This window comes from Heteronotia binoei, chromosome 18, assembly GCF_032191835.1.
Source record: "Heteronotia binoei isolate CCM8104 ecotype False Entrance Well chromosome 18, APGP_CSIRO_Hbin_v1, whole genome shotgun sequence".
In the NCBI taxonomy this organism is placed as follows: Eukaryota; Metazoa; Chordata; class Lepidosauria; order Squamata; family Gekkonidae; genus Heteronotia; species Heteronotia binoei.
Genome location: NC_083240.1, coordinates 18,933,247 through 18,959,146, shown reverse-complemented (window position 1 = coordinate 18,959,146; position 25,900 = coordinate 18,933,247). Strand labels below are relative to the sequence as shown.

General features: G+C 45.2%; 1 protein-coding gene across 1 annotated transcript in view; it reads left to right on the top strand.

Moving 5' to 3' along the window:
* The first annotated feature begins 797 nt into the window (after positions 1-797).
* Positions 798-25,900, top strand: part of CCDC30 (coiled-coil domain containing 30) — a 50,906-nt gene continuing 25,803 nt past the window's right edge. The window contains exons 1-10 of the mRNA XM_060259622.1: positions 798-978; positions 7,799-7,919; positions 12,161-12,351; positions 14,138-14,227; positions 15,109-15,262; positions 17,509-17,562; positions 18,972-19,087; positions 20,734-20,844; positions 22,045-22,145; positions 24,360-24,552. Coding sequence (XP_060115605.1) covers positions 970-978; positions 7,799-7,919; positions 12,161-12,351; positions 14,138-14,227; positions 15,109-15,262; positions 17,509-17,562; positions 18,972-19,087; positions 20,734-20,844; positions 22,045-22,145; positions 24,360-24,552 — 1,140 coding nt within the window. The 5' untranslated portion in view covers positions 798-969. The remainder of the gene's footprint in view (positions 979-7,798; positions 7,920-12,160; positions 12,352-14,137; positions 14,228-15,108; positions 15,263-17,508; positions 17,563-18,971; positions 19,088-20,733; positions 20,845-22,044; positions 22,146-24,359; positions 24,553-25,900) is intronic.

Genomic DNA, 25,900 nt, shown 5'->3' with positions numbered 1-25,900 from the left:
CGTTTTCACAGCACTTTTTGGGGGGTGGTTTCCCATTGTCTTCCTCAGTCATCTACACTCCCCGGCCCCCCAAAAGCTGGGTACTCATTTTACCAACCTCAGAAGGATGAGTCAACCTTGAGCCGTCTACCTGAACCCAGCTTCCACCGGGATCAAAATCAGGTTGTGAGCAGAGAGTTTGGACTGCAGTACTGCAGGTTTACCACTCTCTCTGTAATGGGACTCTCTGTAAAACAGTACTTATGGCTAAATGCAGATTTATTTTCAGCTTGCTTTGGGGTGATTCTGTGGCTTGCTAGGTTTTTTAAATATTTATTAGTTTACTTATTAGGTTTTTTTACTTATTTATTAGTTTGTTTATTTCATTTATACCCTACTTTTCTTCCCATTTTATTCTCATAAAACCCTGCGAGGGTAGGCTAAGTATGACTGGCCTAAGGTCACCCAGCCCACTTCCACAACTCTGCAGGGATTCAAAGCTGGGTTTCCTAGATTGTAGTCCAATTCTAACATACATAATACTGGCTCTCATTATTTTAGTATGAATGGAATATTTCACTCTCGGATGCAGACTACTTTGAGTAGTTGAGAAAGGAACTTCAGATGATAGACTACCAACATATATATTTTTTAAAAAATCAAAATGCTAGTGTTGACTAGGACAGTAGGACAACTCTGGGCAGCATGTGGTTCATATGGACTTCAAGGGAAACTAAGCTATCTTTGAAGAAGCATGTTTCTAGTCCACATGACTGCGTATGTCTCAGGATGCCGTTTTCATATTGCTTTCCGCAGGAACAAACCTATGTGGAAGACATACAGCAAAAGCTTAAGGACGAAGGAATTGACCCGAAAGCCTCAGCAGATGAACAGCTTTGTTATGTTTGGAGCCTGTTTCTGCGCAGTCGAGAGAAGTTGCACTCGGCCACCAGTGAGTTAGAACAACTCAGGCAACAGCAAGTGGAAGAGATGAGGGAGGTACGTGTGATGAGAGACTGTTAGCAAACTTAAGGCTATGTTGGCCATTGTAATCAAGTTCTGCTTGGGAAAGTCTGCAAGATGTCTAGCTGACCATGGCTGAAAACCACCCTAGACCGTGGAATAGTCCCAACGGGTGCAATTCTGGGCAAGCCTTCTCAAACTTCCAGTTGGGTATAGTGGTTGTGTGCGGACTCTTATCTGGAAGAACCAGGTTTGATTCCCCACTCCTCCACTTGTACCTGCTAGCGTGGCCTTGGGTCAGCCATAGCTCTGGCAGAGGCTGTCCTTGAAATGGCAGCTGCTGTGAGAGCCCTCTCCAGCCCCACCCACCTCACAGGGTGTCTGTTGTGGGGGAGGAAGGTATAGGAGATTGTGAGCCGCTCTGAGACTCTTCAGAGTGGAGGACGGGATATAAATCCAATATCTTCTTCAAACTTGAGTCCCATGTTATTCAGTGAAGCTTGTGTGTGCGTACTCATGTGTTATGTGCTGTCAAGTCATTTCCAACTTACGGCAACCCTATGAATGAATGAACTCCAAAAAGTCCTATCATTAACAGCCTTGCTCAAGGCTTGCAACCTATGGGATGCGGCTTCCTTGACTGAGTCAATCTAGCTCATGTTGGTTCTTCCTCTTTTCCTGTTGCCTTCAGCTTTTCCTAGTGTCAGTGAGGCTTATTGGGAAAAAAGTGTCCTTAGAACTGCAGCTGGATAGTTCCAAAGCACTTCAGAGTAAACGCTTTCAGAATAACAGTCCTTACGCTTGTGTCAAAATAGATGTGGTCGATGTCCTTCCTGAAAATATTATTGTTATAATTTAAATATGTCATTAGCATAAGTGGCATGCCATCCAGGAGGTGCGGTGGATGCTAACCCACACTGAGTGGGTGAGCTAGATTTACAATGTTCAGTTCAGAAACTTAGCCTCTGGGCTGTTGTGGTACAGTCCCTGCTTTTATCTGATGCAAGTGTGGTGTAGAGAAAAGGGCCCAGTTTCCCCAACTGCAGCTTGCACATGGGCTGATAGAGGGTAACACAGTCCCTTTGCATGCATAGGTCCAGGCTTTGTCAGGCTTTAAAACTTGAAACCTGCACCTAAAGGGGGAAGCCATCCTGGGAGCATTGCTGGCATTCAGTGCAATTGTTGCACTGTGACTGTGTTTTCCAGTGCCTGTCAACAGCTGCACAGACCCTGTTCTTAACTGGAGATTCCAGGGACTAAACCTGGGACCTTCTGTGTGCTAAGCAGATACTCTGCCACTCCTTATTTGCAGGAGCCCGCCCTTTCCTGGGGCCATGGCTCAGTGGCAGTGACAAGATAGTCAGAACGTGTTCTGTTAAACTCACAGCAGATAACCTTCACGATGACCATTGGTCCAGTTTACTCCAGGAATCTTTCACAACCCTGAGTGCCCTGTCTATTAATTAGCTTCATTTATGTTGTGTTTTTCTCTCCAATGGGTGCCCCTAAATAACTCTCACATTCTCCTCCTTTTCATTGTCACCAACCATGTGAGGTAGGTTAACACTTTGAGTGTGTGACTTTCCTAAGGTCACCTGGCTAACTTCCATGGGGAATGAGGAATCAAATCGAGGTCTCTCAGTTCTTAATCTGACACTCTAACCTCCGTGCACACTGTCTCTCACACTGTCTCTATGCCATTAACAGAGAACAACTCAAATAGACCCAAGCAACAGAGGTTTCTTCTGACACCTGTAGTCTGTGCACTCATTGTTGTGTCTGACAGAGAGAGAGAGAGTGAGAGTGATTTTGTCAGCTGGAAAACTGAACTAAACTATCATAGCGAGCTACAGAAGTTTTACCTTTCTTAGACTCGCTCCTTAAGCCCAGTAGCATCTGGCAAAGCTCAGCCACCTGAGATCTGCTGACACAGTGGCGGTGGAGAAGAAAGTTTTCTTCATTGTTTGTCACTGCTGCTTCGTGGGCCTGCAGATGGGCTTTACAGTATGTTTGGTCAAATTCAGTGCAAGTCTTTCTCTAGCGCTGTTCTAACCTGGTGTAGCGGAATGTTGAGAATGCCCTATATAAGACGGGGTTTGTTCATGCGTTATGTTCAGTGTTTGCTTAAAGTACCATTTAAAATAATGCAAGGGCTGAGCATTTGCGCCGTCCTTTGAACATGTTATTATAAAAGCCTTTGCTTTTTCTCCATCTAACCGTGAGTAGTCTCATGAGGCTGGGAAGCGTTTGAACTATACATTTTTATCCTACAGATAATGCTGTGTCAAATGACTGCGGAATCATGGAAGGTTTTTTTTAGAGATGACTGAATCTTTAGTGCGGTTGCATGCAAACGAGCCTTGATTCAGCCTACTCCTTCTTCCCCCTTAGTATGTTGAAGAGATGTCCATAAATGGCTGTATCTTTTTGTTCCATTTTATTTCCTGCTTTTCTTGGAGTAAGACAAGCCAGTTTCCCCCCCCCCCTCCCCCCTTACCTCTCAGTTTCCTGGTTTTGTGCTAGAATTCCCTTCTAGTTAACCATAGCTGTTTGGAATACTTGCAGCGAAGAAGCACACAGAACACGATCCACAGGGAACTTTCCTGTGCCAGTCCTGTTGAAGTGAATGGGATTTGCGCAAGAACCACATCCTGTGAGAGTAGTGGCTATGTCTTGTGAGCCTCAAAGTGAGAAATCTGGACAACAGGATAGAACGGCAGGGGGGGGGGCTTTCTTCTTTCTGACACAAATTATCAATTTTCTTTGTTGGCTGTTGCGAGTGTGCTGGGGCAAGCCAGACTTGCCCTGTGGCATGGGGATCCAGAGCTTTCCTCCCATGTTAAACAGAAGCTGCCCGTGCCAGGTTTTGAAATAAAGACTTCTTTTTGACAGCCAGTGCCTGCTGTGAGCAACAGAGACAGCCAAGTAAGCCAGTCTCATCCTGCAACAAACAAAGGAAGCACAAAGAGTACATCTGGATGTATGTCAGTTGGCTTTTTGGTAATGGAAAGTAACAAAACCAAGACAGACTTCCCGGACGAGTGTTGTTTTGTTCACCCCACCACACCCTAGGAGACAGTCTTCAACACTCTTTGGGTCTTGCACTGAGTTATCTGGAAATACGTTTGAAGGGAAAGGAACTAGGTGTTTTCTCTGAAATGCACCTGCACTTAAGAATGGAAAGCTGGTTACGTGGAATGGGGTGGGAGGATGGGGTGCCAGATTGAACTCATTAAATTGTTAGTTAGTGCTTTAGTTCAGTGGCTTTCAAACTGTGTACCAGGAAAACCTAGGTTTTGTCACATAAAGCCGCCTTACACTGAATCACACCATCACAGTCAGTACTGTCTGAGAGACACACAAGACAGCCTTTATTGGCATATATAAGAATATAAGATAGAGGGTCAGCCAGGTTACGTATGAAAAGAATACATAACCCATACAGAATAAAATTAGGATTACAAGATAAAAACAAAGTAGCAACATAGTAAAACCTGAGACATAGTACTACTTATCAGGACAAGTAACCATAGCTCTATAAAAAAATCTTTGATGCTAATTCAGTTATTTCCAGATCAGAATTATCAAGCAAAAAAAGCACCTTCAATTATCTAAAATTTGGTCGCTAAAATTTGGGCCAATATGGGGTATAAAAGAACCCGGTGGGACGCCTATCAGTACTGTCTAAGACTGGCTGTGGCTTTCCAGGATCTCAGACAGAGGTCTTTCACATCGCCTGCTTTTCCTGGTCCTTTTAACTGGAGATGCCAGGGAACAAACTTGAAAAATTCTTTATACCGAGCAGATTCTTTGCTGTGGAGCCACAGCTTCTTCCCTATTGGAATCTCCTTAGTGGTTCCTCACAGAGAATAACGGTAATGGTGGTGAGAATTTCTTGAAAGACAGTCTGTCTGCAGTGATGGATCTTCTTCTGAATGACAGAGCTCCAGGGGGGTGTTGTGCGTTAGGACAAGGCTCTCATTTCACGTGCAGGTGCTAGCAAGATGCAAGAAGCTTGGCAAAAACGCCAAGGCTCCCAGAGCTCACGGGCAGGTCTGACTTTGGTGGCTGTGTAGGGGATTTCAAGGCAGACAGGCTGATGTGGGGAAATCCTGCATTGAACTTGTATTGCCCCCTTCCAACTCTGTGATTCTATGACAGTTCCCTGGAGATAGATAAGATCACAGCTTTTGGCATGTGTATGGCACAGATGTGCTTTAGGCTAGGCTTGATCATGGAAGGATCTGGATCGCTGATGATGTCGATTTCTGGAAACATGGAGATCACAGGAAATGAGCAAAACCACTCTTGGAGCAGAGGATTCCTACCGGAGCAGTTACGTGATGAACTCCTTTCCCGCCATTTGAAGACAGCAGGGTTCCTTACAGCCAAGTTAAACAAAGCAGCAGCTCCCTCTACTGATTATTTTTGAAAAATAGAAAGTTGTAAACTGCTCAAGATAGATAGTTTGTCTGCAGCAGTAGAAAAGAGCAAGACAGTAGCACCGTAAGGACTAACAAAATTTGTGGCAGGGTATGACCTTTCATGAGTCACCTGAAGAAGTGAGCAGTGACTCACGAAAGCTCATCCCCTGCCAAAAATTTCGTTAGACTTTAAGGTGCTCTTGCTCTTTCCTACTGTAAACAGCTGTATCAGCCCACACAAAACCCAAGAAAAGAAACAAAATCACGTTAATATCTTCCGTTTGCATGTGCTCTCCTCCTCATCTACTCTCCCCTCTGCAATGTGGGAATAGTAATACTGCTGTAGCTTGCTGGGATGTTGGACATGAAGGTCTTTGGAATACACTAAAGCCCTATATATTATTTTATTTATCTGTTTAGTATATTTCTATTCTGCCCATTCCCCGTAGGGCTCAGGGCAGAGCACAACATACGATAAAACAATAAAATGCAATAAAACATTTTATAAACAGACAATTTAACAGCGCTCAGAAAATTTTCCATATCATCACATATTGCCCAGCCTGGCCGTCTCACATCATGATAAGATGTTATCCCATAGAGATGGAAGATATTATTCCATTTTATAGCACAGGTGACAGTGCTGGCAGGGGAGGCCAACCAGATCAAGAATAGATCAGCCAGATCAAGAATATTACTGCTTGTTGTTGTTAGAGTCTTCCTTGCCACCAGGGCTCTCTCTTATTCAGTACAATATGCCGGCATCCAAGGTTAAAAGCTTAGGAGTGCTCTTGGATGCCTCCTTGAGGCCCAAATAGCTGCCACTGCCAGGTCAGCTCCATCTGCGGATGGTAAGGCAGTTGGTTCCCTTTCTTGATCGTGAAGACTTAGCTACAGTGATCCGTGCTATGGTCACCTCGAGATTAGATTACTGCAATGCTCTCTGCATGGGGCTGCCCTTGTACCAAATCCGGCGACTCCAGCTAGTGCAGAATGCTGCAGCCAGGTTGTTAATGGGAGTTCCTTTACGGGAGCACATTCGGCCTGTGCTGAAAGCACTGGCTACCGATGGTGTATCGGATTCGCTTCAAGGTGCTGGTTATCACCTTTAAAGCCCTATATGGCCAGGGTCCTGCATACCTTAGACACCGCCTTTCCCCATATATGCCCCAGCAAGCATCAACAAGAGCCAGGGCCTTTTCCATCGCTGCTCCTAGCTGCTGGAATGAGTTGCTGGAGGAGGTAAGGGTCCTGCGAGAGCTCACACAGTTCTGCAGGGCCTACAAAATGGCACTCTTCCACCATGCTTTTTCATAATGACATCTACAGCAACGGATTGGGCCCAGAAACGCCACCAGTGGCTTGTCTGGGACCTCCAGAAGTTAAAAAATCAACCAGTCTGATTACCATTACTAGTATCTTGTTGTTCGGATACATCGAATTAGCACCAGATGTTTTAATTGTTTTAATGTTTGAACGTTTTTATATTTAATATTGTTTATATTTACTGTTAAATGGTTGGGCATGCTATTGCTGACCCTCATACTGTTAGCCGCCCTGAGCCTGCCTTTGGCGGGGAGGGTGGGATATAAATTAATTAATTAAATAAATAATAATAATACACTCTGACCTCAAAGTTACATTGTGCAGACACATAACCCATTCAGATCCCTTCACAGTGCAACTTAAAAGCTGCATCATTCCAGCAGGGTTTCCAAGGGAAACACCAGCAAGAAGCTGTAGAGTTGGAATTAGTATACAGAGTTGACATGCTCATGCTTGGGCTCAGTAGGGTCTTGAGAGTAGTTAGCACACTACAGAAAAGTAGTAGGTGCTTCTTACAGGTTTATGGCCTTCATCCTCTTTCTTTACCAATTTATCTCCAGTTAAAGTAGCCCAAACATACCCCGATCACATCGTTGACTCTCGTCTGGAACAAATGTTTATGTGTTAACTACAGTAGCACACCCATGATTTTGGATACAGGCTCTTCTAGTTCTGCCTCCCTCCCCCAGCCCTTCTTTGGCTGGTACCTTTATGTATGAGGGTTGCCAGCCTCCAGGTGGTGACTGGAGATCTCCTGGGATTACAACAGATCTCCAGGCAACAGAGATCACTTGGAGAAAATATCCTTGGAAGGCACACTCAGTAACATTATATTCCATTGAAGCCTTCCCTCAAACCTGTCCACCTCAGGCTCCAACCCCCAAATCTACAGGTATTTCCCAAGCTGGAGCTGTTAACATTAACATCTGCCCACTTGATGCATCTGGCAAACCGGCTTCTGGTTTTCTAAAGTTTTTGCCCTGGTGAATCCTTAAAGTACTAGCAAATTAGTATGATGGTCCCTTTGGAACTGATTTTTTGCCATTCTCAATGTCACTGGCATATAGTTCAGGGACATCCGGCTTAGATTGTCATTCCTCTTTCAGGTGGAAAACTACGTGGGCCATGTCCGCTACTTGACACAGGCACGAGATGCTGTTGCTACTGAAGTTGAGAAAGAAAACGAGCAGCTCAGAATGGGATTTATACAACTGCAGCTTGAGCATGGTAATCTCTGATTGCCTCTCTCTCTCTCTATCTCTGTCCACTAAGCAAGTCAGATCCAGAGGTATGGAGCTAGTCCTGCCTTCTCTGAGCTTGTGAAGGCAGCAGTAACCAGGGGAAGCATTAGCTTTTCTCTGTGTCACTCATGTTGGTCTTGGTTTGACTGCTATGCTGAATGCTGACCTCTCATGCGTGCTTTCCTCCAAGCTCATTCACCATATTCTAAACAGTATTACATTAATTAACTCGGCAAACCCCAATGAAATCTCTCTTTTGGGGGGCTTTCCGCACTGGGGATTTTAACATTAGCTCTCAAACTTACATGGTCTTTCTGCCTCTCAGGGACATGAGTGAGTTCTGCCAGCTGAAGTTATCCTGCTCATCCAAAAAGGCTTCTTGTATGCCCACAGTGCAAATAATAAAATGACAGGAAAGTCAGTTGGCAATGGAACAAATCATTGCAGTAGCTAGAGATGTGAAGACCTGTGTGGAAAAAACTCTCCCCCCCATAGATTTTCCAGAAATGCTTTGTTATCAATTTTGTTCACAATTAATATGCTGTAATGTGTATGGTGATAATACAGTGGGGGGGGGATTTTTGTATTTGTGTGTGTGTCTGCACCTGGAAGTCATGCCGACCTCTGGTGACTTATCCCTACTGGAGGCCTGGAGGATATTCAGAAAGGTGGCTGAAGAAAGCCTGCCACTATTGTCCAAGGAGGTCTCCCATCCAAGTACTAACCAGAGTTGACCCTGCTTAGCTTCTGAAATTGGGCTTGGCTGGGCTATCCAGGTCACAGTGTGATAATACCCTGTTGAAGAGTTCAGTGGCAGAAAATTAAGCTTGCTATCCAGATATGCTGCTGTGGCTGTTTCTGTCCAAATTACACATCTGACTATAGAAAGCCCAGGTGTTTGCCAGTTCCCCTGATCCTTCAGTGGCTGTGGCTGCTATTGCAGCTGTGGAAACCCCATTGATTTGAATGAGGGCAGCCAACAACAAGCTTTGCCTGACAATGGCCCTGCCCATTTTCTGGAAAGTTTACTGGGCTCCAGAGGAAGTCCTGGTGGGTACCATGGTGCCCATGGGTGCCGTGTTGGGGAACCCTGTTTTACACAGTGCCTGTGTCCTTGTTAAGAAACCAGCTCATTTAAACAAGTAACAACAAGGCTTTTCAAGAAATGCTGTTTTGTTGTGCTGAAATTTATTCTGCAGGAATCACATTGAGTCCGGACTGCCCTGTTATGACTGCATGGACGTGTGTGCGTGCATGCCCACACACTCCTCCTATCGCTGCTTAAATTAGTGGCAAAAAGTTCCTAAGGTCACACTGTGGGTTGGCAGAAGAGAGAATCACTGCTGTCGGTTTGGCATGGCTGGTTCCGCTCACTCAACCGGTGACTCCTCTTTTCCCTCACTGCCGCTTGTCGTCATCCGTTCCGTGCTTTCCTTCTGTAAGCGGCAGTTTAAATCCAAAGCACAGGGGCACACGAAAGCCTTACGGGTTTTTTCCATTTGCCAAGCAGATGGAAGCGGCAGCCGAGCAAAAATGTGACATTGATTATCGCTGACCTGGATTTTTTCCAGCCGTGAGCACATGGAACTGGGGCTTGGGGACAGGGGCAGCTATGCCCTGTTCCAGCAGCCAGGCTGCCTCTGCTCTTGCATTTTTTAGAAATGTAGCTCATTAGGAAAAGCTGTCTTTGTTCTCTCCAGCTTGCTAATTTAGTTGCTTTCCCACCATCTGGTCGGACTAAGAAGGTTTTGTGAGAGCTGGTCACTGGAAGGACGAATTTTGCATTGATCCAAAGATTACGTTCTGTAATAGGGGACAGGTCTGGGTGGTGGCAGGTCATGCTGGGCCGGTTGTTTTGCTTGGAAATAATACGAATTTTTAAAAAGAATTCTGAAGCCACATGTGGCACCCAGAATGAATGTTTCTGTTTGCAGTTCAAGAGATCGGTCAGCTGATCTGAGAAATTAGGAAAGAAGCTTATTTTAAAAATGACCTGTTTCATTCACGTTCCATGTCCATACTGGATTTCTTTCATACCACACACGTGCAAAACAACTCTGCCCAGAAACCAAGGCTGGCCTGGCCTCCAGGAAGGGTTTGACCATTTATTTAGAGGCATGTCCACAATCAGAGATGAAGGTCACTTACAGAGGGATTGTTTGCTCTGGCTCAGGTACGATTGGGAAACATTTTTTGCTGTTTCCCTACAGCATCATGGTGCTTCCGTGCATCTCCAGGGTTTTCCCAATCTTGTCTGCCGTGTTTCCCAAATCAGCTTTGCTGTTATTTTTTTCAGAAAGATCACAGCAAAACTGGGCTGGCATCCTTGTGGACAGGAAAGTCCAGACACATCCCATACACATTGCTGCCGCTTTCCCTTCCCCTTTCCCTGCAGCAGCCATTTCCCACCCACCACCTGAGGACTTTAAAAAAAAATTGGCAGTTGACATCTTGGAGCACCTTGGTCCATCTGGTTTAAAAGGAGTGGAGTAGCATTACCATCCTTTTTTTTGGATTTTCCTAGCGTTAGGCAGAAAACTTCTGAATGGTTAAGGAAGTGTGATCAGGATAGGATTAACTAGGAAGGTGTTCTGTACTTTATTGAGGCTTTTGAACACCTTTATTTTCTGTGCAGCAGCAATATTTAAACTTTCTTACAATCCCAGTATATCGTCAGCTTTTCTTTTTAGCCTGGGTAAATGCTCTTCCTTTGGCAAAAACAGTGGGCTGTAGTGCAGGAGTCCCTCTCGCCCAGAGATCCTGTTAATGCAGAAGAGCAGACACTGGATCATTAACTCATTTCTTCTTTATTTTCCATTTAAAGGGTTTGCTTTATAATGCCTCTTTTTGCCAAGTTTCCTGTATCCTGCATGATTTCTACCTTTGATTTCTCTTGACTGGTTGTGATAAGGGAATTACACTCTCTGTAGTTAAATTTATTATTTCTGCTGTTAAAGTATCGTCTAAACCTAGGGATTATTTTTTTTAAATTTTATTGATTGTCTGATTGATTTTTAAATGTTTAATAATTTGGGAGTTTTTTTTTTTTATTCACTCATATTCTTGCTTTTAAGACAGAACCCGGCTAAACTGACCTGTAGCCACCTAGCCATCTTATGTATGATTGTGAACTATAGCACCTTAACCTAATTTAAATCCATAATAGCTGTTTTATCTATTTTAACTAACTTATGTAATTGAATTGTATTTAAATTTGTTTTGTCTAGATTGTATTTTATTTAAATCATGGTATTCCATCTCTGTGAGCCGCCCTGAGCCCGCCTTTGGCGGGGGAGGGCAGGATATAAAAATAAATTTACTTTACTTCTTTGGCACACAGGCACTTGAATTTCTGAACAGAAACAGGACAATTGACATACAGTTATAATGACCTGTCTATCACATTTTTTCATTTAAAAAAGGAAGTCTGTCCGGTTTTATTGCAGAGGCATGTTTTTCCCCTTATTTGTCCACAATGGAGGGGACTATAGACGTACTTTTTAGAAAAATAAAATCTGGGAATTCAGTGAACCTATTTTTTTTAAAAGGGAATCGCTACTGTTTGTACAGCTTTCCAGTGGCATGAGATTCTAATGAACTCCTGTGCTGGGGTTGTAATAAAATCTTTTTTTTTTTAAAGTAATTAAAGGTTCCTGTGAAACTGAAATATTAATCTCCCAAGAACGACGTCCGTTATGTCTCTGCATGGTTGATTAATGCAATCCTACCTCCATCTAGTTAACCACAGTTGGAGGTGGATAATTCTATCATTCCTCTGCTCTGGGTGTGATCTAACTATTCAAACAACAGAACAGCCTAACTTCAGAGAAGGCACAGAATAAGGACCTTAACAGAAACATGCATGGTAGGCTTCTCTGAGAGAATCAACTTGAACTGTTTTTAATTAGATTTTTAAATCTTGGCCCGCCTTCAGAGGAGCTCAGAGTGGACAAAATGGCCTCCCATTTATCCTCACAACAACTCTGTGAGGTAGATTAGGCTAAGAAACAGTGACTGGCCCAAGGGCTCCATGGAGCTTCATGGCAGAGTGAGGATTCGAGATTCGTTCTAGTGAGACCCTCGGAGCACTAAAATTGCCTTCGCATTGCAGGCTCTAAAGCTGCAACTTTTTGGGTGGAAGAATGCAGTGGTGCCTCCATGGCTCCAGGTCTTTCGCCCTCAGCAACTTCTTCTTTTACAGAAGAGCACCTGTGTTTGTTCTTTCAGAATCACAGCAGAAGGAAGTGGAAGAAATGCTGGAGCAGGAAGGCTTGCTGGATATAGCCCGCAGCAGTCCCAGCGAGCAGATTGCCTATTTGCTGGTCGAAAGAAGTGCATTGCTGGAGAAACTGGAGGGGATGGCGCAAAAGCTGGGACCCCCTGGCTGTTTAGAAAGCCTTTGTACTGTGCAGCTTCAGGTACACCGTGATGGCTTACAGATTTGGCTGCTAGGGTTTGTTTTTCTTCTCTTTTGAGAAACATTTGAATTGCTGGTTATCATCCTGCTTTCTGCAAGGCCATCATGTAGACCTCTTCTTGGGCTTGTTTAAAATGTTAATGTCAATGTGCTGCTAAAATTGCCACTCCCAGCATTTGTCCATGTGGGAGACAGTGGCCATTTCTAAAGAGAAGAACTTAGATCTGAGTCTCCCAGTGTGGCACCACAGTGCCCACCAATACTTCCCTTGGCACCCACCAAGCTTTTCAGAAAGTGGGTGGGACTATTGTAAGGCAGGGCTTGTTACTGGCTGCCCTCATTAAAATGAAAGGGATTTCCATGGTTGCAATAGCACCTGCGGCTACTGGAGGATTTGTGGTTCCATTTCCCCATCAGGCATTCCTTCTTCTTATCCCCTTTCTCCCTCACCTCAGGCTTTCCTGGATTTCCCCCCCTCATTTCCCTTTTTTGATTCTCTTGCAGAGTGAGAGGAGAGGTGTTGTGGTTGGCCCCACCTGCAGCAGCAATTTTGGGGTGGCGCTCCCTGTCCCTCTTAGAATTTCGAAGGTGGCCAGGGGCTCAAACAAGTTGGGGACCCCTGACTTAGATGATTTATTTTTCTGTGGCCAAAAATGAGTCAATTGGTGACTATAACATATGTATCTTCGCGACCTAGTATGTCTAAAGGAGCAAGAAAATGCTCGTCTGCAGATAGTTCAACTAGCTTCTCAGTCTTCTCTCCACTGTACTCGGTACTTGTATCAAAAACATTGAGATAAAAACCAGTTCCATAAATTCCCTGCCAGCAGGGTGGCCTAGGACAACACCCATCACTTTCCCCGGGGATGAACAATATTAAAATTTTATGCAGGGACTAGCAGGGGAGGGAACAATGCTGGTAACATGATAACATGTGAACCATTCCAGTAAAGAACTAATACCGAGATTGTGGAGGGATTGAGAAACGGATGGAAATGATGTGGTTCAGATCACTTGGCAGGAACACGTCCTAAGATGACATTTAGGGTGAACACAGGAGTAACGTCCTTCATGGAGTTTGCAATGGGCTCCTCATCCAGGCTGTGACCAATTGTCCCTTCTGAGAACCAGTTTGGTGTAGTGGTTAAGTGCGCGGACTCTTATCTGAGAGAACCGGGTTTGATTCCCCACTCCTCCACTTGCACCTGCTGGCATGGCCTTGGGTCAGCCATAGCTCTGGCAGAGGTTGTCCTTGAAAGGGCAGCTGCTGTGAGAGCCCTCTCCAGCCCCACCCACCTCACAGGGTGTCTGTTGTGGGGGAGGAAGGTAAAGGAGATTGTGAGCCGCTCTGAGACTCTTTGGAGTGGAGGGCGGGATATAAATCCAATATCTTCTTCTCCTGCTTCAGTCAAAAAGAAATGTAAAGGGGCAAATATACACTTATACCCTCGTGTAGTCACCCTTTACTGTACAAAAATAGTAGTCATAATTTCATAGTCATTTTTAAAACAGTTAACTGTTCCAGGGATATGGAGCAGGTGGTATGCTGCTTATCTCCTGACTGCCCTGTACCAACCATAGCTTGGTTTTCCTGATGCAGCTTTGGAATACACACACATCCCCCGAGTTTGCTTGAGGGCAGAGAAACTTATATTTGTTTACAGAGCGGTAGCAGAAGGGTTTTTTTAGTGTTACATCTGTCTTCCCTCTAAATGCACGACATCCAATACAGAAAGATAAGGTTGTTTTATTTGTAATTGTTCTTTCTCTCTCTTTTTTTGTACAAGGACGAATCGGATAACAGCCATCAGACGTTGGAAGATGAGCTTCAGCAGCAGTGTGAATCCATGCATCGCACCAGGGAGACCGTGAACAGAGTAAACACTCCACCCTTTTAAATTTCTTGTGCAGAGCAGCCTGAAAAGGTGCAGCTTCAGTGTAACGGTGGCTAGAGCAGGGTCTTCAACCTTGTTGGGCTGTGGGCACTTCTGGCATTTTATGAAAGGGCAGTGGGCATCACTGCAAAATGGTTTTGGGGGTGATAGTTTTGAGAGGTTCCAAAGCAGGTGTCCTCCTCTGAAGGGAGTAGCTATTTCTGAAGGGGCCTTGCTTAAATAGCAAAAGGTGATGCTTCTTGGGGGTCTTCTGAAGTACCTTCAGCATCAGTGAGATGAAGGAAAATCATGATAGGCTCTTTGCTGTGGAGGGAAGCTGTTTTGTGGAAGAAGCAAGTGGGTATTACAGGGAGGGACTGTAGCTTGGTGGCAGCTCATCTGGTTGGCATGCAGAAGGTCCCAGGTTCAGTCCCCTGTATCTCCAGTTTAAAAAAAAAATCAAGTTGTAGGTGATATGAAAGACCTCTGCTGGGGACAATAGAGAGCCACTGCCAGTCTGAGTAGACAATACTGACTTCGATGGATGTGAGGGTCTGATTCAGTATAAGGCAGCTTCCTGTGATACCAAGAAAGACATTGGTGGGTACCGAATCAGGGAGCATTAGGATAGATAGTGGATTGGTGTTTTTTAAAAAGTGACACTACCTGAATGCAGAGATCATGAACCTACTGAGCAGGACCCACAATCCCTGTATTAGCAGGACGGTCACAGATCTTGCTATCTCACCTGCTTTTGTGAGCACAGAGATGCATCATGAGCTGCCTGCATTTATGCACCTGGTGTCAGTTGCAGAACACACTTGTGCAGAGGGGTCATCCCAGCCACATTCCCTTCCTTCATGAGAGCATGGTTTGCGTTTTAGTCTCACGATGAAGAACTGGCGAGAGAGAGAGCCCTGCGTGAGCGTGCAGAGGAAAACCTGGATGAAGCTGTGCGCAGGCTGCAGGTGGCTCACAGAGAGATCCAGAGGCTGACGAAGGAGCGGGACATGCAGAAGAAAGAGCAGGGGGCACTGGGTGAGTTCTGCTTTGGCAGCTGCGTGTGATTCATAGTTTATCGGCTTATCTCAGGGCTGTAGTCTTTGGCCTTTGCAGCACGATTTCTTGAATTGATTTTATCCAACTGTCTTCCTTCAGCTAACCCTTAAGAGGAAGTCCTCCCCAGAATCACAATAGATGTCGCTGCTTTGTAGTACACCATGGTGGAAGTAAAGTGTTGGTACAAATTATATTCACACATATGGTATCTCAGAATCCCTAGTGTAAAGAGCCAGAAGGGTAACCAGAAGGGAATGAGTCTGATCAGAGTGTGGGGAGATGGGAAATCAGATCAACTGTTTTGTAAGTTTCCTACAGGCTTTTTTTGGGGTATTTTTATGTGTGCATGTATGTGTGCCTGTTTGCTAATATAAATTATGTTGAAAGATCACCCTGGGGCATTCGTTATTGTAGGGTCCAGGATAGTGGCTCCTCGACATAGTGTGTCTCCAGCTCTCTTGCTGGGTTGATCAACCTTTCAGATAGATTTGCAGCAGGGGATGCATCCACTGCAAAGTGTGGCAGCTTCTAGACAAGACTTGTCCCTCCAGATCTCAGATAAAGCTGTCACTGGATTTCTTTGTCTAGATGATCCTTGTGAGCCCAAGCCAGTGAGAAATGCAGGGGGATTTGTGAGTAAAGTTGTTTTAGAAGCCTGTTGGTGAATCAGCATCTTTTTGTGTGTAAATTTCAAATGTTTTTGCAATGCTGAAACTTGGTCCCAGTTTTTGGGCTAGCTGTTTTGATGAGTGTCCTTCTGTGAATTTGCTGGATCATCAGTATAAATGTTTTCTTTTTAAAAATCAGACTAGGTATTTGATTTGTTTCAGGAATTCAGTAGTGCTTTGTGTTATACTTTTTGTCCATTTGTAGATGCAAGAGATTCATAGACCAATATAGGTTCTTATGGATTAAATTCAATAGCTGAAGTTTATTCTTCCTAGGTTATAACTTGCTTAAATGATAACATGGTACACTTCAGCCATAGACTTAAAACAATGATGAGAAGTATATGATATTGACTTTAGTTTACCATAAAAGTGTATTTGTTGTATCTAGTGTAATGATGCAACTGTATTTGAACGGCATCTGGGCTTTGTAATATATCCAGTATTAATTTCTGTGAGGCCTGGCAGATACTCTATTCATAGTTCTTCTGACTCCTCCATATCTTCAGGGGAATAATTTTTTTAAAAATCGAATGATTAGCATCTTATCATGAATTGCAAGATCAAAAATAAAGTAACTATAATAATATACAATTAAAGTTTTAACCATATTAAGATCTTTTAAACTGCAGTTCTCTAAGAACGCTTTTATGGGAACAAGCTGCATTGGATAAAATAGGACTTACTTAAGAACATAAGCCCTGCTGGATCAGATTAGTGCTCCATCTAGCATCCTGTCTCACATAGTGGCCGACCCATTTCTTTAGGATGTCCTACAAAGTGGCATAGAGGCCTTCTGAGGAGAACAACTTAGGATCATTCCCCTTGTCTCACAGTACCAAGGGCAGGCTTTATATTTTCCCAGTCATTTCATTTTGAGTCTGCTTGACCCTGATGGCCTTTCAATGTGTTGTCAAAGGCTTTCACAGCCGAAGTTCATTAGTTGTTGTCAGGGCTTTTTTTGAGCAGGAATGCAGTTTTGGCTGGCTTGGCATCAGGGTGTGTGTGTGGCCTAATATGCAAATGAGTTCCTGCTGGGCTTTTAAAACCAAAAAGCCCTGTGTGAAATAATAATGATGTCAGGGGGTGTGGCCTAAAATGCAGATAAGTTCCTGCTGGGCTTTTCTACAAACCCCTGGTTGCTGTAGATTTCCTGGCCTGTATGGCCATGGTCTTGGCATTGTGAGACCTGACATTTTGCCAGCAACTGTGACTGGCATCCTCAGGGGTATAACCGAGAAAACTGGGAGGGTTTTGAAAAAGGGTCATAGGAAAGTTAAAATATGTCACTGTAGTTAAACTGGGCTCATTTTTCTGTACCTTTTGTGAGGCCTTATTGTGTTTTCCCTATTGAAGCTTAAATGAGAGACTTCATCAGACTGAGAACAAAGAACAGCTTTCCAAAGCACACTGTAAGCCTTCTTGACAGGAACTGCTGTCATGCTTTTCTGTATGGTACCTGGTATATTGCTTTACACTTACTATAAACAAACTTAATAATAGGAACAGTAATAATCAACTATGTAAAAAGTTTGCTTTATTTTGATTTGCAATCAGCTCCACCGGTGGCTGTGACAGTGAAAGAAGAGATGAGTAAAGAGAAAGAAAGTGGTAAGTTGGACATTGACAAATCACACATTCAGCACATTTTTCAAACTACAAGAAGCTGTGCTAGATTAGACCAAAGGTCTATCTTACTCTAGTCTAACACACTTGTATCTGGGAAGGTCTCAAGCAGGACATGAGGATATCAGCCGGCTGCTTTTATATGCCACTGACACATAGCGTTCAGAGTTTTGTCTCCACTCAAGAGGATCCATTCAAGAATATGGATAAATAGACGCCTGTGGAGTTGGGACTGACTGGGAACAGAATCAGGACCTTCCTGTTATGGGTTCACTGTGATAAGCAACTGAAAAGGGAAGCAATTGTATAATACTCCTGGGTTCCAATATCATTTCCTCCCAATCCATTGGTTTCCCCCTAACTCAGCTGGCTATATATGCTTCCAGGTCCAGTCTGGGTCTTTGCCTGGTCAACAGACTGATTTGGCCTCTTCACCTCCCCACCCCTAGTAACATTATGGCATAGCAGCACTGGGTTAACTTATTGCCCACATCTCAGGCAGGTAGTCCAGCAGTGCCTGAGATAGACAGAACTTGCTCCCTCTCATTTTTGAATGGGGAGACGTGACCAGAAGGATACAGAAAATCAAGCTGTCTCCTTGTATGCTGATAAAAATGGCTAGGGAGGGAAGAGGAGTACCTGTCTCAGGCTGTATGTTTCCCTGCAGAGAACTGTGCCTTGTCCAGGCCTGATTCACTCCAGCAGAAGGAGGTGGCAGAACTCACACCCTGCACTCCTTCTGACTGCTGGTGGTAGATTCTGACTGTCCATATTCCTTTGCCTAAGAAACCCTACAAGAGTCTGTTGGCACCTGGAAGACTGAACACGTTTCCTGTCACATAAGCTCATACCGTGCTAAACTTATTAGTCTGTCTGGTGCCACAGTCTGCTGTCTTTGCTGCAACAGACCACCCTTTTGGAATGTTGATCCATGCAACTAGTAAATGATTAGCATAGAGAAAAAGGTTTTGCCCTCCTCTCTTTGCCGGCTGTGCTGTTCTTCTGCTTGGTGGTGGGAAGTGCCATCCAGTTGCAGCCAACTTATGGCAACTCCATAGAGTTTACAAGGCAAGAGACAAACAGAGGTGGTTTGCCATTGCCTACCTCGGCGTAGTGACCTTGGACTTCTTGGTGATCTCTCATCCAAGTTCTAACCAGGGACAACTCTACTTAGCTTCTGAGATCTGAAAAGATCAGGCCAGCCTTGGCCATCCAGGTTAGGGCAGTCTTCCGCTCTTACAAGGATTTTTTCCCCCCTTGGGGGAGCATTCCAGAATATGATTCACGTCCTGCATTGTGAAGGGCTGTGTTGCATTCTGGTTCTCCTACGTGCATGAATCAGGCCTTAGAAAAGCGAATGTCTGCCTTGGTCACGGTTTCTAATTTGCCTACAGAAGCTTCGGAGCTGCAGAAGGCCAAAGAGCATAACCTCCGACTGGACAAAGAGATCCTGGCTCTACGCGACAGAGTCCGATTTCTCGATTCTGAGAGGAAAGCCATGTTGGGTCAGGTAAGCCTGAGCCACTTAAGCAGCAGGAACAAATCCACTTTGCTAAAGAACACAGAAGCACAGGCTTGTTATTTGTCAAGATTTGTAACCTGGCCCATCAGTGGGAGCAAGGCATGGTTCCCAGCACTTTCAGCTCCTAAATCATGCTTGATCGACTTCATGTAAGTACCCCTGTTCTACCCTATAGGGACCCAAAGCAGCTTACATCATTCTCCCCTGGCTTCATTTAACCTCACAGCTCTGCGAGGAAGGTTAGACTGAGAGCGCGTGACCGACCCAAGGTCTCTCAGGAAGCTTCCGTATCAGAGTGGGGATTTGACGCTGGGTCTCCCAGATCCCAGTCTGACACTCTAACCACCACACCACACTGGTTCTCGACTGGGGTTTTGAGTGGGAGGTTTTGCTTAATAGAGTTGTGTCACAGCGATGTAATGATTAGCGTGTTTAACTTGAAGTGAGAAGAGCCAGGTTCCTGTCCCGGCTGGGGGCATGAGGCTTGCAGAACGGCCCTTTGCCTCTTGGTTTCTCTCTGCCTAATCTAACTCACAGGGCTGTTGGGAAAGGGGGAAAATAAGATCGGTCCATCCACATACATCCCCCTGAGGTACAGGGTGGCACAGTATCACAGTGTGTTCAGCGTCTTTTCTGGTCCCTCCTAAAAGCAGGTGTGGGCGGTGGCGCTCATCTCCCTCCCTCTCAGTCTTTGAGGAGAAAAAAGACCACTTAAGCAATCCTTTCATCATGCCAGATGCAAATTTTTTGTCGGAGCACTAAGATCTTAAAAACCACTTTGGGAGAGACAGTTTCAGAGCATAGCTATGTTGGAATGCAGCAGAATAGCTAGAGTTGAGTCTAGTAGCGGCTTAGAGAGATTGACAGGATTTTCAGGGTATGAGCTTTCGAGAGTCAAGTTCTGATGAAGGAAGCTTTGAATCTTGAAAGCTTACCCCCCCCCCTCCCCCCAAAAAATTCCTGTTGATCTCTGAGGTGCTTTTGGAAGATACTTACTTGTGGAGCCTGCCAGATGTTTGGACTCAGAGGCCGTTCTCTGTTGGCTGTCAAAATCATGCTGGATGTTATCTCTGGGGTCAGCAGAGCCCAGGCTGCCAGGTTGAACATGCTTATTTGTAATGCTGCATTAAGAATAAATGAAGCAAATGGACATCTAATGATGGATAGTCTCCTACCTGCGTTAGGAGGTCAAGAGGAGGCAGAGGGCTCTCACACTCCCCCTCCTTTCCCTGTTTAGTATTAACCACTGTTCAGCATTGCGTATGGACTGAGCCATGGTTTGCTCCAAAAAGGAAAATAATTTATCTGCAAAAGAGTGGGGGGGGGGACAAAAGAGAAGGAAGGTGTGAACCCACACAGGCACTCTTGATCTTCTTGTCGTGTCAGCACTGGGTTAGTGAGATTATGCTCCAGATGTGGAAATCTTCAGCAGCCCATGGGATAGTTCCAAAAGGAATTTTCCCCTGGATGAGCAGGCAGCAGAACAGCGGATGAGATCCTTTGCAAATTCTTTACATTCTTGGAAAGCTCTGTCATCGTTTGGAATAGATCAAAGATTAATAATTGGTTTGGGGGGTTTTTTTGTTTCTAATTTGCAGCATTGCTCTCAGTGAAACTCCTTTTTAATATTTAAGGTTGAAAAGCTCAAAGAGGAGATTCCAGAGTCTCGGGAGACTGAGGAGGAGCCAGGGCATTCACGTAATGAAATGAATGATGCTGAAGACTCTGAGGGCTCCTTGTTGCAGGTAATTCCCACCCCCACCCCCCTGGCCAAGCGTAAACCTGATTTAAATGTAATGCTGATGAGGCAAGAGCATTTGCAGAACTTTGCCCCTTCTCTATGGCCTAGGACCTTCCTACCTCAGGGACCATCTCTCCCCACATGCTCCCCAGAGAGTACTGAGATCGGGCTCTCAAAATCTGCTTGTTATCCCCGGGCCAAAGGAGGCCGTCTGAAATCCACCAGGGACAGGGCCTTTTTGGTAACGGCTCCTTGCTGGTGGAACCAGCTGCCAGAAGAGGTGAGGGCTCTGAGGGACCTTGGGCAGTTCCGCAGGGCCTGTAAGACAGCCCTCTTCCAGCTGGCCTATAACTAACTGGCATTGGAAACTTCATAGAAGGTTGTAGTGTAGTATTCTGACAGATCGCTGTTTTATTTGTTTTATTATTTTACTGTTTTAATTGTTATAAATTGATGTATTTTTAAAGCCAAAATCTATGTTAGATCTTATGTTGTGAGCCGCCCTGAGCAGCTTCGGTGGGAAGGGCGGGATATAAACTGAAAATAAACTGAAAAAAACCAACTGAAATCTTCTCCACGCTGCGACCTCCTGCACTGCATGGTTATTAGTCTGCACAGCTCCCACGACCCTGGAAATAAGCTTTCCCAAGGCCAGAAATGACTGCTGGGAGGCGAAAGGAAATGTAGGGAGGATTCATTATCCTTGTGTCCACAGATGACTCAATCCAGCACTCTGAGTGAATGCAGGAGCAGAGTGCTGCCCTGACCGTTTTTTCAGGCATAGTGGGATAGCTACCTTGCAAGTATTTAGAGCTGTCCAATTAGAAAAGTCCACTCCTTTTTCAATGGGAGGGGGATGTGACTACCCCTGTGCTTTCCCTCTAAGCTGCAGAGTCTTGTGAGCAAAGACTCTACTTGGTGAGCTACTGGCATTAACGTTGTGAGCTACTGCATAAATTATTGTTCTCTGGGGTCATTCTTCCTGAGCTAAGACAAAAAATGTGCGAGCCGGAGGCTAAAGATCTGTGAGCTAGCTCATGCTAACTCAGCTTAGAGGGAACACTGGAGGTGATAGCGGCAGTCCTGGAGCAGCACCACCTGGCTCTCAAAGCTGAAGTTCCTGGTTCAATAGCAGCTTGTTTTCAAGGACTTCTCCTTTGTCTCCCCTGCGTCAACTTCTGAAGACTTTTCCCTTTAGTCTCAGGGCAAAAAGGAAGCGATGAAGGCTGAAGAGGGCAACAAGTTGGAGGAAGCCACCTCAAATGATGAAGGAACATCTGAGATGAAGGAGATCCTTCACAAAAGGTGAATAACTTGACCTAGGCGTTGGGTACAAAGGCATCCTTTTGCTGAATGAGGAGTTACCCTCTGGCAGGAGGGATCTTAAACTAAGGAAGACTCCTCCCATAGCAGAAAGGCATCTTTGGATCCAACCCATTATGGAACCAAACATAAGCAAGTCATTCCTACTTCCTTCAGTGCCACAAACTTCCTTGAAACTGATTACATTCCTTATTCTTGCTTTCATGTAGGAGCTGGTGGGGTGTAGTGGTTTAGAGTGGCTGACTCTAATCTGGAGAACCTGGTTTGATTTCCCACTCCTCCTCCACATGCAGCCAGCTGGGTGACCTTGGTTCAGGCACAGTTCTCTCAGAGCTCTCTCAGCTTCAGCTACCTCACCAGGCGTCTGTTATGGAGAGAGGAAAGGAAGGTGATTATAAACAGCTCTGAGAATCCTTTGGGTAGTGAAAAGCAGGGTATGAAAACCAGCTCTTCTTCCTATTGTTTTGTGGGGTTAGAAGAACAAGAAGACGACTGCGGATTTATACCTCGCCCTGCTCTCTGAATCAGAGACTCAGAGCGGCTTACAATCTCCTATATCTTCTCCCCCACAACAGACACCCTGTGAGGTGGGTGGGGCTGAGAGGGCTCTCACAGCAGCTGTCCTTTCAAGGACAACCTTTGCCAGAGCTATGGCTGACCCAAGGTCATTCCAGCAGGTGCAAGTGGAGGAGTGGGGAATCAAACCCGGTTCTCCCAGATAAGAGTCCACACACTGAACCACTACACCAGACTGGCTTAGTTGCTCACTGTGTCTTTCTGTCCCAGGTCTGGTAACAGACGAGGAGATTTTTCTGTTCCTGGACTCTACCACCACTAGATTAGTAGGGAAATTTGCAGGAATAGCTATTTGATGGTTTCATTCTTTGCTTTGGTCCAATAGGATATGGAGAGTCAATACTGGGGATGCCACATTTCCTTGCAACCTATCTTATGGGGTACTGTAGGGATTGGTACGATCAACAGTGTTGTTCATGAAGCCACTGCATTAGATTATGGTAATTTAGGAGTCGGCTGCCATCAATATGCTGATCACACTCTGCTCAGGATTTCATGGATTGTGCCAGTGGGAGCAGCTGTCTGGATCCGGCTGCTGCGGACAAGCAGATGAGGGCAAACAAGTTGAAACTGAATGTATCATACTTTTATCCCACCTTTCCCTCCTAGGGGCTCAAGGCAGCACAGATGGTCCTGTATTCTCATCTCATTTTCCCAGCCCTGAGAAGGGGCTAAGTTAGCGATGCCAAAGACAATCCAGCGGGCTTCGTTTCTCATAAGGTTTTAAACCAGGCCCTACTAGCAGGAGCAGACTAGCCCTGTATTAAGTGAAGCTGAGCGGCCCTTGCCATGCTACAGGCCAGCACTGCAGGGCAATTCAGCTCAGCAGAGGCTGGCAGTGGGCTCATCCAGTGCCTCATCCCCCCAACTGGAAGCAGCGCAGGAGGAGAGCAGGAAGCGCAAATGTCCCTGGATTAGGCCAAACTGAGCGGCCCCTGCTGTGCTACAAACCAGCACTACAGGGCCAGTAAGCTCAGGGGGAGGGGGCTGACAGTGGACATTTGCTTATCCACTGTATCATGCCCCAAACTGGAGCAAAACAGGAGGAGATTGTTGAGCTGGCACTAACCGCCATTGCTGATCAGGTTTCTGGGCCAAGCAAGGCAGAGTTGTTGGGCCTTGTCTGATGAAACCATCAGACAACTATAAAGAATCTTGTGGGTTTTGCAGCTTTTTGCAATTTATTGATGCTTCAGAAACACTGATATTTTTTCTGAGCTTTTGCCTTTGGTTGAGATGTGTGGTTGGAGCCCCCTATGCTAGAAGAGGATTCGAAGCAGGAACGATCCAGTCGATCTCCTGTTCGTTGGGACTCCTTTGATGGAACTGTGAAACCTTTTGGGAATTGTTGTTGCTATTTAGTCTTCTATTGAACATATTTGTATGATTTTGTTTCAATACGTTCTAAGTTATTCGGTCACTATAACTTCGGTTGTGCTGTCTAACTCCTAATCACCAGCAGTTTTCTAGGGCAGTAGAAAACTTCCCTGCAAGTTAAATGTCCCGTCCATCTCCACCCTCTAGTCTTAAGTCCAGCATTCTATGCCACACTTTAGCCACTAGTCCCCCCCCCCCCCCCCCGTGTCCGTGGCTGATTTGTAGAGCTCTGATTGGGTGTAGGTGCCGCAGAACCATCGAAGAGATTGAGCGTCGCAACTCCCAGCTGCAGCACAAACTGAGCAAGCTGGAGCGTGAGCACGAGGACTTGGTTGAGCGGAACGAGGTGCTGGAATCCCTTCTGGGGGGGATGCAGAACAAAAGCAGAGAAGATCGGCAACACTTTGAGCGTGAGGTTGGCGGGCTGCAGGACGAGGTAAATTGGATCGCCAAATCCTCCCAACGTTCTTGTCATAAGAACATAAGAGAAGCCATGTTGGATCAGGCCAATGGCCCATCCAGTCCAACACTCTGCGTCACACAGTGGCCAAAAAAAATTATACATATATACACACACTGTGGCTAATATCCACTGATGTACCTCTGCTCCATATTTTTATCCAATCCCCTCTTGAAGCTGGCTATGCTTGTAGCCGCCACCACCTCCTGTGGCAGTGAATTCCACATGTTAATCATTCTTTGGGTGAAGAAGTACTTCCTTTTATCCGTTTTAACCTGACTGCTCAGCAATTTCATCGAATGCCCACGAGTTCTTGTATTGTGAGAAAGGGAAAAAAGTACTTCTTTCTCTACTTTCTCCATCCCATGCATTATCTTGTAAACCTCTATCATGTCACCCCGCAGTCGACGTTTCTCCAAGCTAAAGAGCCCCAAGCGTTTCAACCTTTCTTCATAGGGAAAGTGTTCCAGCCCTTTAATCATTCTAGTTGCCCTTTTCTGGACTTTCTCCAATGCTATAATATCCTTTTTGAGGTGCGGCAACCAGAACTGCACACAGTACTCCAAATGAGACCGCACCATCGATTTATACAGGGGCATTATGATACTGGCTGATTTGTTATCAATTCCCTTCCTAATAATTCCCAGCATGGCGTTGGCCTTTTTTATTGCAAACACACACTGTCTTTGACATCTACCACGACCCCAAGATCTCTCTCTTGGTCAGTCTCTGCCAGTTCACACCCCATCAACTTGTATTTGTAGCTGGGATTCTTGGCCCCAATGTGCATTACTTTGCACTTGGCCACATTGAACCTCATCTGCCACGTTGACGCCCACTCACCCAGCCTTAACAGATCCCTTTGGAGTGCCTCACAATCCTCTCTGGTTCTCACCACCCTGAACAATTTAGTGTCATCTGCAAACTTGTCTTTTCCACTTGGTCAGATGGACACACTTTCTGTCGTCGCCCCCCCCGTCCCTGGATGGTCAGGCCAATTCACAAAACCACAAACTACATTTATTTTGGTCTTTTCAATTTCCCACATGGGTTGTATGCAATACTCCCTCTAAGATGCGAAGTCTCGTGAGCAAAAATTCTACTTCATGAGCTGCTGGCATTAAAGTTGTGACCTGAAATATAAATTAGTTTGCTCTGGGGCCATTTTTCCCAAACTAAGATAAAAATGTATGAACTGGAGGTTAAAAACCTGTGAACTAGCTCACACTAACTCAGTTTAGAGGGAACACTGGTTGCATGTACCCTTTGTGAAACACTTGTTTCAGTTGCTCAGAAGACTCATGCTAATCTGTGGAAGATCACA